Source organism: Antechinus flavipes, chromosome 1 (assembly GCF_016432865.1).
Source record: "Antechinus flavipes isolate AdamAnt ecotype Samford, QLD, Australia chromosome 1, AdamAnt_v2, whole genome shotgun sequence".
Classification (NCBI taxonomy): Eukaryota; Metazoa; Chordata; class Mammalia; order Dasyuromorphia; family Dasyuridae; genus Antechinus; species Antechinus flavipes.
In genome coordinates this window covers 230,644,998-230,663,379 of record NC_067398.1, presented here as the reverse complement: position 1 = coordinate 230,663,379, position 18,382 = coordinate 230,644,998, and the positions used below count along the sequence as shown (strand labels likewise).

The window sequence follows — 18,382 nt, the reverse complement described above, 5'->3', positions numbered from 1 at the left end:
AGGTCACATTTGAATGAGGATATACAGAAAGAGCAACATACAATTATTGAAACAGGCTAGATTTTTGGAACATTTGAGAAGCATCTAGAAGTGGGAGTTGAGCTGAGTTGTGAAGAAAGCCTGAAACAGAAGAGACTTTTCATTTCAGACTTGGGGGCAATCAATCCAAAGGAATGGATGTGAGACAGAGTCATGTTTGGAAAACAGCAAGTAAATTAATATGCTTACATCATTAAGGGAGCAGAGAGGAGAAAAATATAAGACTAGGACAAGCACAGAATTGGATGACTCCCATTCTTTGGGATTTTTCATTGGAAAAAAGATAGTATGACTTTACTAAAAAGCACCAATAAGACCTGGTCTTAGTAGCCAAAGCTACCAAACCAGTAACTCAAGAAATTTTCCCTAACTGGCTGACTCTAATAGAAAAGAACTAAGTCCATATTCTGATTTAAATACGTCTTCTGAAATAATTCTTTCCTATGGATTCAGCATGATACACTGCAGTGTCAAAACTCAAATGCAAATGGGGGCCACTAAATCATATATGAGAATCTCTATAGAATATTAACTTAGGAAATCACATATTAGGAGTATCTATATTTTTTAAATATTTCCCAATTCCACTACAATCTGATACTGGTTGCACTTGGGAGTGTTATGAGCCAGAATGCATCTGTGACATCTCTGGCATGGTAGGTTAAGTGTTGGACTTCAAATTTAACCTCATGTTCCAGCTGTGAGATCAAGAACAAATCACTTAAACCACTCAGAGCATCAATTTTCCCAACTGTACAATGGAGCAGAATAGAGAGCTAACCCCAGAGGCAGGAAGCCCACAAGCACATACCAGCCATGTGACTAGGCAACTAAGACAAATGAATCAGTGGGAGTTGTCTCTCCCAATGAAATCACAGTTTCAGCGCGAAATTTTTCTCCAACAAGGTTGAGGAAAGTCCTTTCCAAATTTTAGTGCGATACTAATGCATTATTTCCATTCTTCAAGCACATGGTCCTGCTCAGCAGGGCTGGGAGCAGTCATAGCACACCACTTAGAATCACATAGTTTTTCTGGCTCTGACTCCAGCTCTTAGGGGCTCATTTCCATTTCTTATTTTCCCCCTTGCCCCCTCCCTCCCCCCCCCCCCCCCCGGGGAATTAAAAAGGAAAAGGCACAAACTGGGCTTCCTATTGACTGGAAAGTAGCAGCTGTGTTTGTTTTGCATGCAGAATATTTACTTTTATTCTTAGTTGGAAAAGAAATCAGCTTTTCATTTTAGTGTTTAATTCAAAAAGAAAAACAAACAAAATACCCTCAAATCCAATAAATGTGTGGTCACTGGACAAAAAAATTTGCAATTTAGTGGTTGTGCTAGGTGAGGAACCAGAGACCTCTCCAGAACCCCACAGACCCCATCCTGTCTCCCCAGCAGGGAGGGAAAGGAAGGAAGAGGCAGCAGGAACTCTCAGCCATCAAACATTCAGAAAATTCAGAAGTACTGGTGGGAGCTCTCTGTTGGTAGTTTATGATTCCCCTACTGGACCCTGGAGACCCTATTGGGATAAAAAGCCTGCTATGAAGACAGTAAGCTAGAGAACAGATTCTTTTCTTGACCTTGGCTGTTTGAAAAATCTGACACATGTGAAAAATAAGTATGAACAGTTTGAAGAAATATGGAAAGAGCCATGTAAATAGAACCTGAACTGTATACACACTGACTGCAGTAAGAGAAAGAGAAAGAACAAGGCCAAAGGACCTAAAAAGGGAAACAGAGGAAGAGTCTTTATTTGTTCATTTGCCACTGGGTGGGCATGCTTTCTGCTCTTCAGGCCTCCAGTCACAGGGTGGTCTGGGGGCCTTTCAGGAAGCCTGGTACAATAAAAGAGGGCTCATAAAAGTATGGGGAAAGGCTCAAAGGGTGGAAATTTGCTCCAGGTACCAACGTGGCATAACACAGAGAGCCAAGAATTGCGTCCGCTAAGAGACGAGGAGCTTCACTGAAGGGATGGCAGAGGGGAAAGCCTTAGCACACCATACTAAGACTCTAACCATTCTCATCCATGACAGACAAACATGAATTCCAATACAAAGAGAACACAGATTCCAATCCAACTCTCAGGGCTCCCTTCTCCCCTCCAAGTGGGAGCTGCTTGGTATGCACAGCTCCATACAGCCAGTGGGGTCCTAAACAGAGTTGGGAATAGGGGGAAGGGAAAGAGTCAATTCTGATTTCTGGTTACAGGTTCCAGATCTCCTAGTTTAGGCTCACCACTCCCACACGAGCAAAATGTCCATAATGTGCAAATCCCTTTGGCCCCCACAGGCTCCTTTTCAGTCTTTCCTCCTCCTCCTACTGAACAAGCTTCATGGAAGCATACATATGTGACGGATTTTTCTAGGTTTTCCTTCTTGGGCACGCTCCCTCCCTCCCCAACCTTCCCCACACCCCCTCCCTTTTTCCTTTTTGGCTTGCAGATAACAGTCAATCAGACGCCACTCTGGGGATTTTGGGGAGGGAGGGGGGTCAGGCACTGATGATTAGCAGCAGGAGAGGTTACTTCTTGACTATCTGGATAACATCCTCATGCTCCATTGTATGTGTCAATCCCACTCTCTGAGGACTGTATTTGGTGCTGGTTCCCTTGAAGAGGGGAGAAGAGGAAAACATTAAGTAGAATTCCTTTGAAGATGAAGAGGGATGGGGGAATTCTTAAGTCAGGCCTGGAGGACTTACCCACACTAAAGCATATTTAAACTGGCTAGCAAGTGTTCGGTGAATCCGGTGGCACTAAGGGAAGAGAAAAGGGTTTAGCTGCAGGATGTTCCCAGCCTAAGACCTGCACCTGTCTATCTATCATTACCTCTATCATTCCCCACCACTCTCTGGTGCTCAGAGACATCTGGCCCATATTATTGTACTGTTTGTGGTTATGAGTGTTATGAGCCAGAATGCATCTGTGACATCTTTGGCATGGTAGGTTATCATTAAATTTTGATTTTGGAATTAGCCCTGTGTGACTGGGAAGCTGAACCACCTTTACTTATTGCTTAGAGAGCCTTAACTAAGGACCTACCTAGCTTAGGAGTCAGACCAAAGAATTAATGCAAGGAAGTTTTCACACAATTTTATATCTTAAGTAACCTATGTCTTATCTGAAAACTGGCTCCATACTGGTCAAAAGTTACTGTTTCGTTGTTTTTTGTTTGAATACAGATACTTTGGGGGAAGGAGAAGAAATGGAACATCTCTTTTTCTAATTTCAGGGAATTACCTCTATTTGCTCTCCCTCTCCAACTTGTATAGCCCCTAATTTTTCCTTCCAATCTGAAATAAAATTATCTAACCTCATATCTTGGTTTATATCCTGTTAGTTTTCTTTTAATGCATAAAAATCTATATTCCCTTATATTTGGGTATGAGTGCCAACCCAAGGAGACCTAATTCCAATTTGTTATGCAACTAGCATGCACTGTTTAATAGCTATGTTTCGAACCTTTATTTCTTCAGTTATTCAGACTCAATTCACCATATTACAAATACTAATTATGTATTCTGGTCCAGGATCAGAATAAATAAGACAACTATGAAAAAGGTTAGTGCAAAGGAATTTCATGAACTAGAAGAAAAATAGTGCTATATGTGAGAAATGAGTAGTCACTGCTTAAAGACAGTTTTGAATGGAGTTCCCTGACAATTTGATCAGATATTAAATCATTTTTTCTCCTTCACTTACCACATGCTCTACAGAAGCTCCTTTCCGAAGAATAATGGCATCAGTAAAGTCTGGTCTTTCTACATGAGGAAGAGGAGGAAAAGAGATGGGGAAAGATTTAAAAACTATCAGCCTTTCAACAGTGTTTTTTTTTTTTTTTTAAATCAGCACATACTTATGTTATCCAATTGAGTTATACTTGAAAATTGTTAAAGAAACAGATTATCAGATACAGATTACTAATTTCCAACTTTCAGAATTATATTATTTCAAAGCTAGAAGGAGAATTGAATTTATGCTTGAATAAGAATTCCACCTAGAACAGTGGTTCTAGAAAGGTCATTCAATATTTGCTTACCTATGTCCATCAAGGGGAAACCCACTATCCATTTCATTCCTACTTACTACTATTCCATTTTAGTAAAGCACTAACTACTACAAAGTTCTAATTCATGGCAAGGAATTGGAAATTGAGTGGATGCCCATCAACTGGAGAATGGTTAAATAAGTTTTGCTCTGTGAATTTAATAGATTATTGTTCTATAAGAAATGATAAGCAGGCTGATTTCAGAAAAAGCCTGGAAAGACCTACATGAACTGATCCTGATTCCTTGAAAATCAGTTGTTTTCTCCTTTAAGAAGGATTTCCAATTTGAATAGTCTTTCTTTCCTTGCTCCTGTGTCACATTTTCCCACACAATAAACTGACACAGGCAGGATTCTTCTCTGTCTCTTCAGATCCCTTTTTGTTTTCATATCAATATTCTTTTCTCCACCACCCTTTTTTTTTTTTTTAAAGGAAGAGATAATTTTCCTCAAACACAACTTCCTTACCCTTTTTCCTTACTAACTTCTCACCCAGTCCTATCCAACCTATCCTACATCTCTCCTCACTTTCTCAATTAAAATTCTAGAAAAGGCCTATTCTTCAACTTACGTCCTCTTTTTTTGGTATAGATACACGTCAAGGCCAAGTATTCCCAAAGCATCTCCAGCAAGAAGTCCAGGTTGAGCTTCATCCCACAGCTGCAAAGACAAACCACATGGATGTACCAAAGTATCCCCACATCAGTGACTCTATGAGTAGTTGGTTCACGGTTAGGATAGATGCAAATGGTAACAAGAAGATGTTATGGTCTCTCCTGAAGCAGAAAGCCAAGCCCCCAGGATGGGGGAAAAGGGACGAGGATGAAGGAACAAGAAACATCAGAGGAGATTTTAATCAGTGACATCATCAATACCTCTTGAATGAATGGACACTGTATGGCATGAGGATAGTTCTAGATTATGGAAGAGATATTATCCTTGAAAAATTTGTTTTACATAACTTCAAGGACAGCCTGAAGGTGGGTCTCCTCTAATGTAAACTACATGGATGGCAGAATAACTATTTCTCACCCCATTTCTCAGGAGGTTTTTTGGTTTTTGTTTTTTTGCTTATTTCCAGGATTATGATCATGCTCTGTATGGCCAGGAATTCCAAGAAATCTGACCTCCACCTACATGAGACTTTACTTTGTCTTTACAAAACAAATATGAAAAGAAAATGGCTGCCAGAGGTAGAGGGCATGATCTTACCTAATGACAACACTGTTGGGCTTTCGTGCCAGACGATCAACTTCCTCCATTGAGATCTGATCAATTTTATTATAAACCTAATTTCAAAAGGAAATGGGAAGAGGTGGGGAAAGGGGGAGCTTTAGAAAAAACAAATCCATTCCTATATAAATAGTCCTTATCTCTTTCCTGGCCAAGTGCTCATTTTTTAACTTAGCAAACTACTAGAGGAAGGGATTAAGCTTTTATACAGCACCTACTAGACTGAGCACTTTCATACACATGTATCTAGATATCTATGTATATGTATATATATTTGATTTGATTCCCACAACAATGCTGAAAAGTAAATGCTATTATTATTCCCATTTCACAGATGAGGAAACTGAGGTAAACAGAGGTTAAGTGACCTGCTCAGGGTCACATGGCTAGTGTCTATGACTAGATTTGAATTCAGATCTTCCATATTCCAGGCCCAGAGTTTTTATCCACTGTGCCATTTAGTCACCTCTAAAAGAGTACTAAAGCATTCTCCATTCATAAAGCATAACATCATCACCTGAATAAAGAACCTGTTGGGGCAAACACTACCCAATGCCTCCAAAGAAAACAAATAAGTTGCTAGATGTTTTAGTGAAAAGGAAAGAAAGTCTCAACTTCCTTGTCTTTTCCTAAGAGTAATTTTTTAAAGAAAATAGCAGGCAATATGATATTGTCCATTTCTTTGAAATTCAAAAAAAAAAAATGAATTGACACAAAAAGATGTATCTAATAGTCAGTGTGTTTACTGAAGAGAATGGGATCCCTCAGATCTTGGTTTCATTCTATTCTATCCTATCAGTGTAAAAGCTTCCACCTGGTGTTTGGGTACCACTTACATACAAGCAGGGCATGTACACTCGGTTGCCAACAATCACATCAATAAACTCATCGGGTGAACAGTCTTCTCGGAAGAGAACTTCAGCATTGAAGATTTCTGAGATGGTCAAATTAAGGTCAAAGAATATGTCTCTTTCTTATCAAGCAAACTAGGTGACTCTCAAATGAAAATCAAAAAATCACAGGATTGAAAAAGACCTCAGAAGTCATTTAGTCTTATCCAGGGAGGAGCCCCATCTCCAACAAAGGGTCTAATTAGCATTCTGTGAGTTCCTTGGCATGAGTCTCAATATCATACAGCAAACAGTATCCTTTTCCAACTGTTCTTTCTGTTCTCTTGTTAATATTAGCTAGAATGCTTTCAGTGATAGGGAAGTCAAAATCTTCTTGGACAGCTCTAATTGTTACAAAGTCCTCTAACTTACTCTTACCTTGAAGTCTACCTCCATCCACCTTTATTTTCGCTCAGGAAAAAGAATAAATCTAATTCCTCTTCTACATAATAGTCTTCTCTGTCAAAACACAAACCCCAAATTCATTTTAAATGATCCCTATTAAAACAGAGTTTATGGTGCTTTCACCAACTTGAGTTTCTGTCTTTAGCTATATTTCACTACCCATCTTAATATGTGCTATCCAGAACTGAATCTAGCACTCCACAAGTATTGTAAATAATGGGATTTTATATTAGATTAGTTTTAGTTGAGAAATACTTATGGTAAATTCTTCAATAAATAAAATAAGCACATATTGGATATTCCAAAAGTCTCAGAGCAGTTTTAAACCTAGAAAGGTATAAATTGAACTAAAGAATAGGTTCTTCAAAAACCCAGGGATTCTGACCTACAAATTAATTACTGATTTTAATCAATACAGTATGCTTTCCAAGTACAGCCCTTGACATTCAATCAAATAGTCATGACTCTGGCTCCTACCTTCGGACATCAGAAATCACTTCTAAAATTGCCTTCTACCTTAGTCAACAGTCAAGATTTAAGAGAACCCCCCACTCCCCACCCCATTTCTTGGATCCTTTGGGGAAAGGATACTGTACTCATGTAGAATGAGCTGCACTAGCTTTTCAGAGCACTGGCTCAATGTGACTGTTGAATTGAAGGAGATTCCACCACCTTTCTTTGGCTGGATGTTGAGGAGAGAAAAAAATGATATTTTTATATGGAGAGAAGGATTTTGGGAAGAATTTCTATTCTCTTTTAGTCCATGCAAAAAAAACCCTAATTAGGTCCAGAGTTCTCACCTTGAAGTAGATATTGGGTCTGTGCTTGTTGAGCCGAATGCCCACAGATTCCAATTCCTTTTCCAACAGGGACCTGCACAGATATAACAAATAAAAAGACTTTTTGTTGGAGTTCAGACTCCAGCAATTAAAGTCCCTTCTTTATATCTGAAAAGAAGAATGCCACTACTTGAACCTGGGACCTTCCTATATTACACAGTTCAATCAATTAGTCAAGAAACACTTGTTAAGCACCTACATGGTGCCAGATACTATGCTGGGCTTTGGGTAGACAAATATGAAGACTGAAACAATTCCAATTCTCAAAAAGCTTACATTCTAACATGAGACAGTAAGTATATATAAGTATATAGACAATAAATAAAGAACAAGTTCAAATAAATACAAGGAGTTAAAGCACAATGTATTCAAATACAGATTCTGAACTTAGAGGAACAGAGGGCTATTCCATTAAAATATCAGCATCCCCCTCTGAAAGACAGATGAAATCTAAGTAAAAACTGTGCTGTTCTTTTCCAAAGAGTTAGTCCCTGGCAGCTAATAGCCAGGAAAAAAGAGCAATTTTGTGGCTGTGGATGAAGCTGGAATACTCAAAAGGATAAGGAATCAATGGAACTGTTATTTGAGGCCTATTTTCTGCCAGTCTTCAGGCAACAGTTTGGTCACACTGGCCAACTCTCCGTAAAGAGTGAATGAAGGCCCCATGCCAAGCTTGCTGTGCTCTGGTAGATGTTCAACTAGAGTTCCCATTCCAAGCTCCTTGGCCAGGGCTTCCTACAACAACATCCTTCTCCAACCTTCCCTTCTACTCTCCTGCTGTAAATAACTCTTTACTCCTGAGTACTCAGAGGTACATATTGGCTAGATCTTACTTCGTTCCCATTACTGCACAATTATGTCATTAATCCAATCCAAGTGGAAAGACGAGTTACCAATGGAAAACTGAGAGCAAACTCTCCTGCTGACTAGACATCCAAAATTCCAACCTGTCTACAGAAGGGCTGGCAGCAAGAAAAAAACTATTTTGGCCAGACTTCCTTTAGGAGCTATATACAATACAGCTACTACTGAAAGTTAAGAGAACCCCTCAGCAGGTACAGGCAAGCAGCTGTGGTATCACCACAGCATCTATTCTAGCAGAGTAATTCAGGTCCAAACTCAATCTGTTCCCTCCCTCCACACACTGACCTCTGTACTTCTCCTTTGGTGGCATCCAGCATCATGATGACAACATCGGCTGTCCTAGCCACAGCAATCACCTGTCGGCCTCTGCCTTTCCCTAGGAGAAGAATATGAAATTATGTTCATTGTTCTTCCCAAAGGAAGGGGTTAAAGGTTATCCAACAATCTTGCCAGTTTATCAATTACACCAGCGGTTCCCTATATGGGCACAGTGACCGAAAGCCACAAATTAACATTAAATTGTATTGTTTTTTCTTTATTTTGTCAAACATTTCCCAACCATATTTTAATCTGATTTGAAATACACTCAGAAGTTTTGCAGGCTGGTGGCAAGTTTGACACTTCCAATTTACAGAAATTGTTTTGGGGACACATTCAGAGAATCTCAGAGTTGAAAGACTTTATTTACAGGTGGATTGAGGCTCACCAAAAATAACAGGGAAAAAGGTATTTATCAGGACATCAAAAATTAAAAGCTGGAAGTGGACCTCTTTCTGGTGAACTCAGAAAGTGAAGGGTGAAAAAGGGAAATATACCTTGGCCAGTGTGGATAGATAGAATTAGTGACAGCTTAGCACACACAGAGAGGCCATCAAGCTTGAATGGACCAGAGACTACATTTCTTTTTTCTATTTTTAAAGTACTTTCATTTTGTTAAATATTTCCTAATTAGGTGTAAAAAAATTTTTAAAAATCAATTTTTAAAATAAAATTTTGAGTTCCAAATTCTCTTCTTTCTCCTTCCCCATCCCCCACCCACAGTCCTAATTAATAATCTAATGAAGGATTATTCTCAGAGTTACATGACTATTATCTGGTCCAAATTTGCTTACAACACTAAATGAATTTCCAGCACTTCCAAGTTTAAGACACAACTACTACCCAATGCTGACTAAGAGTATAAATAGAGAATGAGAGGCACAGCATGGCAATTTCTTTGATTTCCTCCTTTATAAAGCCATTGTGAACCCTACCAGTACACTTTTAATTCCCTTTTCTGCTTTTACCATGTTCCTACCTTAATGATCATGAATAAAAATCAAATTAATTTTCCTACCTTGTGCAGCACCTTCAATGATTCCAGGAAGATCTAATAGCTGAATATTGGCTCCTTTGTACTAGGGCAGAAAAATGAAAGAGATAAGAAATTGTGGGATGCTCTGCTGTTTGCTCTTTGAAAGTATTTCCTTAATATGAACAACCCCCTAAACTCTTAAATCAAACACAGACGTAACAAGTATTTAAGAACAGGATAATCCTTGAAGATTTCCCAAATGTTTCTGCAGGTTCAAAGAGTGCTATATGGAGGTTTTTCAAATTTCACATTGCTGCAAGTATAGTATTGCTATTTCAAGAACCAAACTCTATCAATCCCAAACCTAAACTGACAAATACTTTATTTACAGACTATCTTTGAAAAGATAGTCCATTATTAGCATTAAAAAAAAAAAAGTGTTTCAAAGTTTCACTTGGGACAGGATTCTTTAGTTTCATTTTACGCTTATCTAAAGATCACTGAATATCATCATGAGAAATTCAAGACTATATTATAATAATGATGATGATAGCTTAACATTTATATAGCATATAATATATGCCTGACACTGTGTTCCCAACAACTCTTGAAATAAAAAAGTGATCTGGATAGATAACAATATAGGTTAAGGCTCTAAAACACCATTAAAATTTTTTTTTTAAATGAACCTTTTACTGGGACTAATTGGTGAGTTGAAAGTGTTCTTACTGCTCTTCCAGACTTCAATGCAATGAATAAGAGTTCCTAAAAGCAATGAGGACAAATAGCCTCCTGGAGCAGTATTCTAACTCTAATGGCAGGTTATGAAAGCTACTAGAAACTCTTTTAAGGCCTCAAAACCAGAGGATAAGGCAACTAAGCCCAGCCTTCACAAAAATACAAATGCTACACATGCAAACACTTAACCACACACTCTCATGCCTTTTTTTTTTTTTTTTTTTTATATACAGGGCTTCCTCCCCCAAATTCAGACTTACTTCAATGACTCCAGGGATACAAGTCAGAGTAGTGAATTCATAGGACGCAGCTTCACTGGCCGTGGATGTCATTAAGCTCAGGAAGGTAGACTGAAAAGATGAGAGCACTCCATTCAAGAGGTAAAATTCCAAACTCCCACACTTTCAACCCCTTTAGATTTATTGGCCAGCAGCCTCAAAAGTCTAAAAGATTCTGCTACAAAGCAGACTGGAGAAAATAAGGAAGGGGATAGGGAAGAAAAGTACAGAGAATGAAGGATAGGAGGAAAGTAAAACTAATTTCACTCATTTGATTCTCAGAGATAATATGCCTACTGAAATTTACTCATTTTCTGACTTTTTAAGCAAAGAAAATTCTAATTTGGACATCAAATATTTAAATCACAATTCCTCTTTCCTTTCCTTATCCTCATTTTTAAAATAATTTGACAATCATTGTTGAAAGTAAAGTCAGATATACTAATGCATTGTTGGTGAAACTGTGAATCATTCTGGAGAACATTTCAGAATTATGGTGATAAAGTGATTAAAATGCCCATTCTCTGACCCAGAGAGGTCTAAAATACTACTAAAATATACCCGAAGGAGATCAATAATAAACAAGTAGGGTATACTAAAATATTTAACATTCTTCATAGTAGCAAGTAATTGAAACAAAATAGATGTCCATCAATTGGAGAATGTTAAATAAGTTAGGTTACATGCAGTAATATGTCTGTGTTATAAGGAACAATGAATATGATGAATATAAACAAGGAAATACTGATATAAAATGAAGTAGGCATGGACTAACAAAACAATGTAAATGGAAAGAAAAACAACAATATAATCAAAATTAAACGCTATGAAATTTAAAGACAAAGGTTGGAACAAAAAGATAAATGAAAAACGCTGCCTCACCTTCTTGATGGAGAAAAGAGGAAAAGGCAGGAATAGGGGATCCCAGTATGGAACATGGTACATATTGAAAGACTATTTATATGTATTATTTAGTTTTGCTTTCCCTTCCGCCCCCCCCCCCCACCCCAACTTCATTCATTCCTTATTATGAGATATGGCAATCTGGGAAGTGAAGGACTATACTGGAAATGTAGTTATTATTAAAAAAAGATATCAATAAAACACTTAAAAACATAGCTCCAATCATTATACACTTCGACAACGATATTGTATGAGGACATATTTTGATGGAAGTGGATTTCTTTGACAAAGAGACCTAATTGAGTTTCAATTGATAAATGACGGACAAAAGCAGCTACACCCAAAGAAAGAACACTGGGAAACGAATGTGAACTATCTGCATTTTTGTTTTTCTTCCCGGGTTATTTATACCTTCTGAATCCAATTCTCCCTATGCAACAAGAGAACTGTTCGGTTCTGCAAACATATATTGTATCTAGGATATACTGCAACATATCCAACATATAAAGGACTGCTTGCCATCTAGAGGAGGGGGTGGAGGGAGGGGAAAAAAAATTGGAACAGAAACGAGTACAAAGGATAATGTTGTAAAAAAAAAAAATTACCCTGGCATGGATTCTGTCAATATAAAGTAATTATTAAATAAAAATTAAAAAAAAATTACTCTTCACTAAAGAAAAAAAAAAAAAAAACAACATAGCTCCAGTATACTGTTCTTTATCAAATTCTATAAAGGCCCATTCATATTTTAGTAGCAACTACAATCATCTATAAATTAATAAGCAAGCAAAGCATGTATTACTATAGCTCAATCAATTCATTTACTTGAGATTATAACTTCAGTTTTCCTTTATTTCTGTTAAAATTGCTTTACAGTTTTCTTTATGAAATTTAACAAACATGCAGCTATTGCAAAGTGATGGACATCACTAGGACAATGATGACAAAATAGTTCCTGCCCTTGAGGAGTTTACAATCTACTAGGGAGACATAAATAAACAAGTACAAGATAATTCCAATGCCTAGGGGGATTAGAAAGATTACATAGAGGAAAAAGGATATTCGAAGTATGGAAATAATGTTATGTGTAAGTGCAAAGGCAGGAGAGAGAATGTCAAGTTTGGGGAAAAGCTAATAGCTGGGAAAATAAGCTGCAAAAAAAAGAAGTAATGTGAACCAAAACTGAAAAGATAGGTTGGGTCAGATTGTAGAGGCCCTTAAATGCTAGATTAAGAAGCTGCATTTTATCGTAAAGAATTTTTGATGAGGAAAGTTAAATGATCAAGGCAGTGCCTCACAAAAATTTCTCTGGTAGTTGTGTCCATGAAGGCCTGAATTGGAAGCAGGAGGAGGGGGCAAAGGCAACTAGAATAGAAAAAAAAATTACACATGCTGATGGATTAATGCCTAATTATTTGACACATCTTTCGTCACTGATGTCAATGGCATTTGTTTTCTTGTCAATTTCTTCTGTTTTCTGTTAGTCATATGTAGAAATGCTATTGATTTTTGTGGGTACATCTTATATTCTAACATTTTGTTACTATTATCCTCAATCTTTTTTTTGAGTTGACTGCACTTTCTAAATATGCCTTCATATCATCTGCAAAAAAATACTTTAACTTCTTTCCTTAATTTTTTTTTTTACCTTATTGCCACAAAGTATGTTTTAGGCCACAGAAAAGGTACTAATTGATAAAGAAAGATCAAAAAAGGGATGATAGTGAGGGCAATCTGTTGGATAATATGGGAGGGAATGGGATCAAAGGTTGACCTTGGTAAGAAGGAACCAACCCAGGGTGGTGACCATATGAGTGAGAAAAAGGGACAAATTCAAAAGATGTCACAGAGATTCTTAGAATCCAATTCCTTTAAACATGAAGTTTTCCTGATACTCTAACACTATCTTTCCCCTCATTATCTTCTATTTATTTTGTACCTTCTTCTACATGGACATATTGTATCTTCTAACAGAATGCTGGTTCTTTGAAAAGAGGGATGGCTACTTTTCATCTCCATATTCCTAAAGTTGTTGGACACATAATAGGCATCTAATAAATGCTTGATTGTTTGGATTCAACTACCAGTTGGAGATGTGGGATGAGGGAAGTAGGTTTTAGAAGGGCATTTTTAAAAGAAAGGTGGTACTCTCAACAAAACAGAAATACAAGTAAAAGAGGTGGACTTTGAGAGGAAGAGAATGAGTTAGAAATGGCCAAAAGGCACAGAAAACTAGAGCTTGAGAAACATATTTAGATCTTAAATTAACCTGTATTGAGATGATAATGGAATCTATGCAAACTGATGAAGAAACTAAGAAAAGTGCAGATGGAGAAAAGTAACAACATCATGTCATAAGTTTAAGGAATGCCAGTTAGTGGTTATGGCAGGTATGGTAATCCACCAAGAAGGACGGGGAGTGGTCAAATAGAAAGAACCATGTCAATCCTAGAAGGAAAAGACAGGCAGAGAGAAGAGATTAATCAATAGTGTTAAATGCAGATGAACAGTGAAAAAATAACACTGGATTTTTTAATTAAGAGATTATTGGATGAAAAAAAGATTGCTGGCAAGTCTGGAGAGAACAGTTTCAGTTGACTGATGAGATCTGATGCTAGGCTGAAAGAGGTTGAAGAGTGAGGAGAAAGCAAGTGACAATTCACTCTAACAGAAACTGCACTTTTCCTTGCTATAAAGTTGAAAAAACAAAAGAAGGAAATTGTAAGGGAAGTTGCTGACTGGCATTGTCAGCAAACAAAATCAAACAATAATGTATACTGAAAAGTTTAGACATTTGCCTCCCTAAAGTCTAGAATGCTTAAGTTTAGCTTTAGGAGTCTAGGAATCTATTATATCTATCTATATATCTACTATGGATAAATAATACACATGCAATTATCTTGTAAATGTAAACAAATCCAATACTAAGTAATCAATCAACAAGCACTTAAGAGCCTACAATGTGCTGGGCACAATGCATATTCAAAAAAAAAAAAAAAAAAGTGAAACAGATGCTGTTCTCAAGGAAATGATATACTATCCAAGGATTATAATATGTCCAAAAATACATATAGAAAAATAAAATGCTAATAATGTAGGAAAGGGAGATCAGAAAAGGCTTCATATATCAGATGGTATTCTACCTGAGTCTTAAAGGAAGGTAGGGAATCTAGAGATGGAGGTGAAGAGGGATTCCATCATGGGGAAGGTCAGTCTAAAAGCAGGAAATGAAATGGGGGGAGGAAGAAAGAAAGAAAGAGAGATGGAGTTTGAAAGTGAGAGAAAAACAGAGAGAGAAGAATAAAAGCCAGTCTGGTTAGGCTACAGAGTAGAAGAAGGAAAGAAATGTCTAATTTATTAGGAAAGAAAAGATAAAATTAGAGAATACTTGGGGCAGAGTGATGGATTAGGATGCTATTTTGCTAATAGACTAGGCAAGAGGTGATGAGGGTCTGAAGCAAATAACTTCAATCACTGACCTTACCCACAGAAGGAAAGCCAATTAGAGCCACTCGGGCATCTCCAGATTTCATCACATCAAAACCTTCTCCTTTGGTGGAGGCAGATTTGGAGGGTTCCAAGAGCTGTGCTCTGTACTTGGCAAGTTTTGCTTTCAGCAATCCAAGATGGTACTCGGTAGCTAAACATCACAAAAGCAAACAGTGATAATCAATATTCATTAATCAAAGGCATGCAGGTAACTCATGTCATAAAGCACTGACTGGGAATATTTAAACTGAATGCCAAAGCATCCAAAATGTCACTGAGGAGCTATAATAGGAAAAAACAAGTTCAAATAATAACACCTTTTGGTTTCATCCAAAACACAGATGAAAAGGAAAAGAACCCCCAACTGTTAACTATATTCTATTTAACTTAAACTATAGCAATAGACCAGTTCTACTTCCAACTGCAATACTTTATAACTATCAGTTTCAAGTGTCATTTCCCTTTAGCAAGAACTATTTAATACCTTTGCCAAAGGTCCCTTCTCCAGAATCCTTCCATCTCCAGTCTAAACTTCTACTGTAGATGAATGCAAAATAACTTTGGAGTAATATCTACTCCTTCCTAAAGACCCAGGACTTTAAGTCTTTTTTTTTTTTTTTTTAAAGACCAGGTAGGCAATGTTATTAACACTGGGCCAACAATTAAGATAAACTTAAACTTTAAATGACTTATTCCCTTCCTCAGAAAATCTAAACTTTTGTATGTGCTTTACAAGGCCTTTGATAGTCTGTTCTTAAACTACTGAACTTTATTTACCACAATTCCTCAACATCCCTTTCTTCTCACTGGAATGGCATCCTTCCTGTCCACACTGAGAAAGCCAATAATCAAAACCATTCCCCCAAGAGGTCAAACTCATTCCTGTCTCTTCTATTTCTCTCACTTCTCAGATACACTTCTAGGTCCCTTTCAGGTTTCATCTCCCACAGGGAACCTTTCTAACTATTATTAATTCTCTTTGGTCTATCACTGTACTTACAAATATTACAGAATGCTGCCACTACATTCATTGTTATTTCATTTTTTTGGGGGGAAGGGATCTCCTCAAGCTAAACTCCACTAAGGTGGGGAACAAATCTTAAACCTTATTGCTTTTCACTCTTGCAAAGTAAAATAGCATATTCTATGTGGGCCAGGCCTTCAGTAAATGTGTGCTGATTAGGGATGGGGTAGACAGTAAACATCTATCCTCTGATTCCTCATATGATCAGATTTGGAGCTGGGAAAGGCTTTGGGCCAACATCCAATCCAATTTTCTTTCTCAATATATTTGGTCACATTGAGGAAAAGTGACTTGGCCAAGGTCACACTGGTCACATGAACGTTAGTCTCGTTCCTTCATTTTACACGGGAGGAAACTGAGGCTCCGAGAGATATGACATCTGTATCGTCCAAGGTCACACTGGAAATAAGTGATAAATCCAGAATTCGATCTCAAGTCCATTGACTCAAATTCAGGACTCTTCTACCACACAATAACAGCAGAGCCGGTATCTGAACCCAGGTTCTCGGGCTGTAAAATCATCTCGTGCTCTTTTCTGGGACACCCCATTGGTTCTCTGGACTCCATCTTTCCCACGAGACGACCCTATATTTACAGAATCCGGGGTGTCCGAGGATATCAGGAATCCATAGCCTGCCTTCTCCGCTTCAGTCACCTCCTCCCGGCCACACTTCTCCCTATCGTCCCGCCCATTTCCCAGATGAGGAAATCAAGTCAGGCGGGGAGCAAGAAGCCCTCAGTCCAGGCACGGAAGGTACAGGGTATCCCGCGATCCCTAGGTCCGATACTCACCCTTGTTCTTCTGGGTCCGAGCGATCTCCTTCTCAATCTCCGAGATCTTCTCCAGGATGCCCATGGCGGCGGCGGATACGACGGCAGCAGCAACGGTGGCGACGGCAGAGAAAAGGCTGCAAGTGAGAGCCGGATGCCGGCGGCCGGAAGCCGATGCTTAAGAGCTCCCCCCCACGGCCCGCCCTCTCCGCACACGCCACCACCTCGCCCGGTGCTCCCGGCAGCAGCGTCCGGGCAGCAGAGTCACTGCGCCATACCCTGCGTTCCGAGTTCCGGCATCTGGAGGTAGTTCCGATAGGCTCTCTCAGGGGATCGGCCAGCGCTACTTTTTCGGAGGGAGCACGGCACAGGGAAACTTTGCGGAAGACCCGCTGGGACTGACACCTTCCCCGGTCTCCCCAGCTGGCTTCCCCAGTTTTCCTTACCGACCACCAATGCAAGGTCCGCTCCCCTTTCGTTTTACACGGGAGGAAACGGGTCTGGAGGTGGGGTATGCAAAGGCCACGGGTGCCTGTCTTGCCTCTAGCCTAAGCAGCTACGTGACGCCGTGCATAAAGTGCTGGACTTGGAGGGAAGCCCCGAGTTCGAATGTTGTGGAATTCTAGGCCTTTCTCTGGTCCTGGGCATCTTGGTCATGCAGTGGTTAAATAAAGTGCTGTCAAGTTGGAGTCGCAAAGACCTCAGTTCAAACTGTATTCTAGCTGTCAGTTAATCGTTCTTTCTCGATCTTTAAAAAAAGTAAATAACAATACCTATCTTATAAAGACACAACGTGTTAACATTAAAGGGTTTGCAAATATTAAAGTGCTATCCAAAAGTTAGGTAATTTTCCTCATTTTCCTCCTCTGTAAAACGGGGACTATTTCAAATGGGGATTTCAGAAAGTGCCGATCATCAAAAAAAAAAAAAAAAAAGCATTTGTTGATCCCTGTGTGCCCGGCACTCTGCCAGATAGGAAGAGTAGCGACAGCACTATCCACTGTACCACCAAGATGCCTAGAATCGGGAAAATGCCTTCATTCAGCAGGATTCGAACTGAGTCTTGTCTCCAAGAAAGAAATTGGGGGCAGGAGAGAATCTCACCGGAGGTGGGTGAAACACTGTAAATGACTAAATAGAAAATCCATACAGAACAGATGAGACAGTCTCAAAGGGGAAGGCACTAGTAGGGAGAGTAGAAAGGAGAACTTTTTGTAGAAAGTGAGATTTGAGATAAAATTTAAAACCAGGGAGAGAGGTGGAAGGGAGGGCATTCCTGTCATGGAGCACAACTAGGGCAAAGATAGAATGGCAAGTAGTTCAGTGCTTAGAAAACTTAGATCTTCAACTAATTACATCTACATGAAAACTGCCCTGTATTTAATTTTTGGCATTTAATTTAATTTAATGGCAAACCACCTCTTCCTAGTATGTCAAGTATTCTACAAATTAAAATCTGGCAATATACATTATATATATATATATACACATACACATACATATAAAGTCAATAGTTTTTCCTTCAAAATCCTTGAGAAATGCCCCAAAGCAGGTTCCAAAGAAGCAATATTTAA

At 38.6% G+C, this 18,382-nt stretch overlaps 1 protein-coding gene across 1 annotated transcript; it reads right to left on the bottom strand.

The window, feature by feature from the left end:
- Nucleotides 1-1,214: 1,214 nt before the first annotated feature.
- On the bottom strand, nt 1,215-16,985 carry DRG2 (developmentally regulated GTP binding protein 2). Its single transcript, XM_051997762.1, has 13 exons — nt 16,830-16,985; nt 15,004-15,164; nt 10,604-10,693; nt 9,648-9,708; nt 8,597-8,687; nt 7,409-7,481; nt 7,200-7,290; nt 6,150-6,247; nt 5,293-5,369; nt 4,652-4,740; nt 3,736-3,794; nt 2,736-2,789; nt 1,215-2,642 (listed from the first exon to the last, which is right to left on the bottom strand). The coding sequence occupies exons 1-13, from the start codon at nt 16,891-16,893 to the stop codon at nt 2,556-2,558; spliced, it is 1,095 nt and encodes a 364-aa protein (XP_051853722.1). The 5' UTR covers nt 16,894-16,985; the 3' UTR covers nt 1,215-2,555.
- Nucleotides 16,986-18,382: the final 1,397 nt, after the last annotated feature.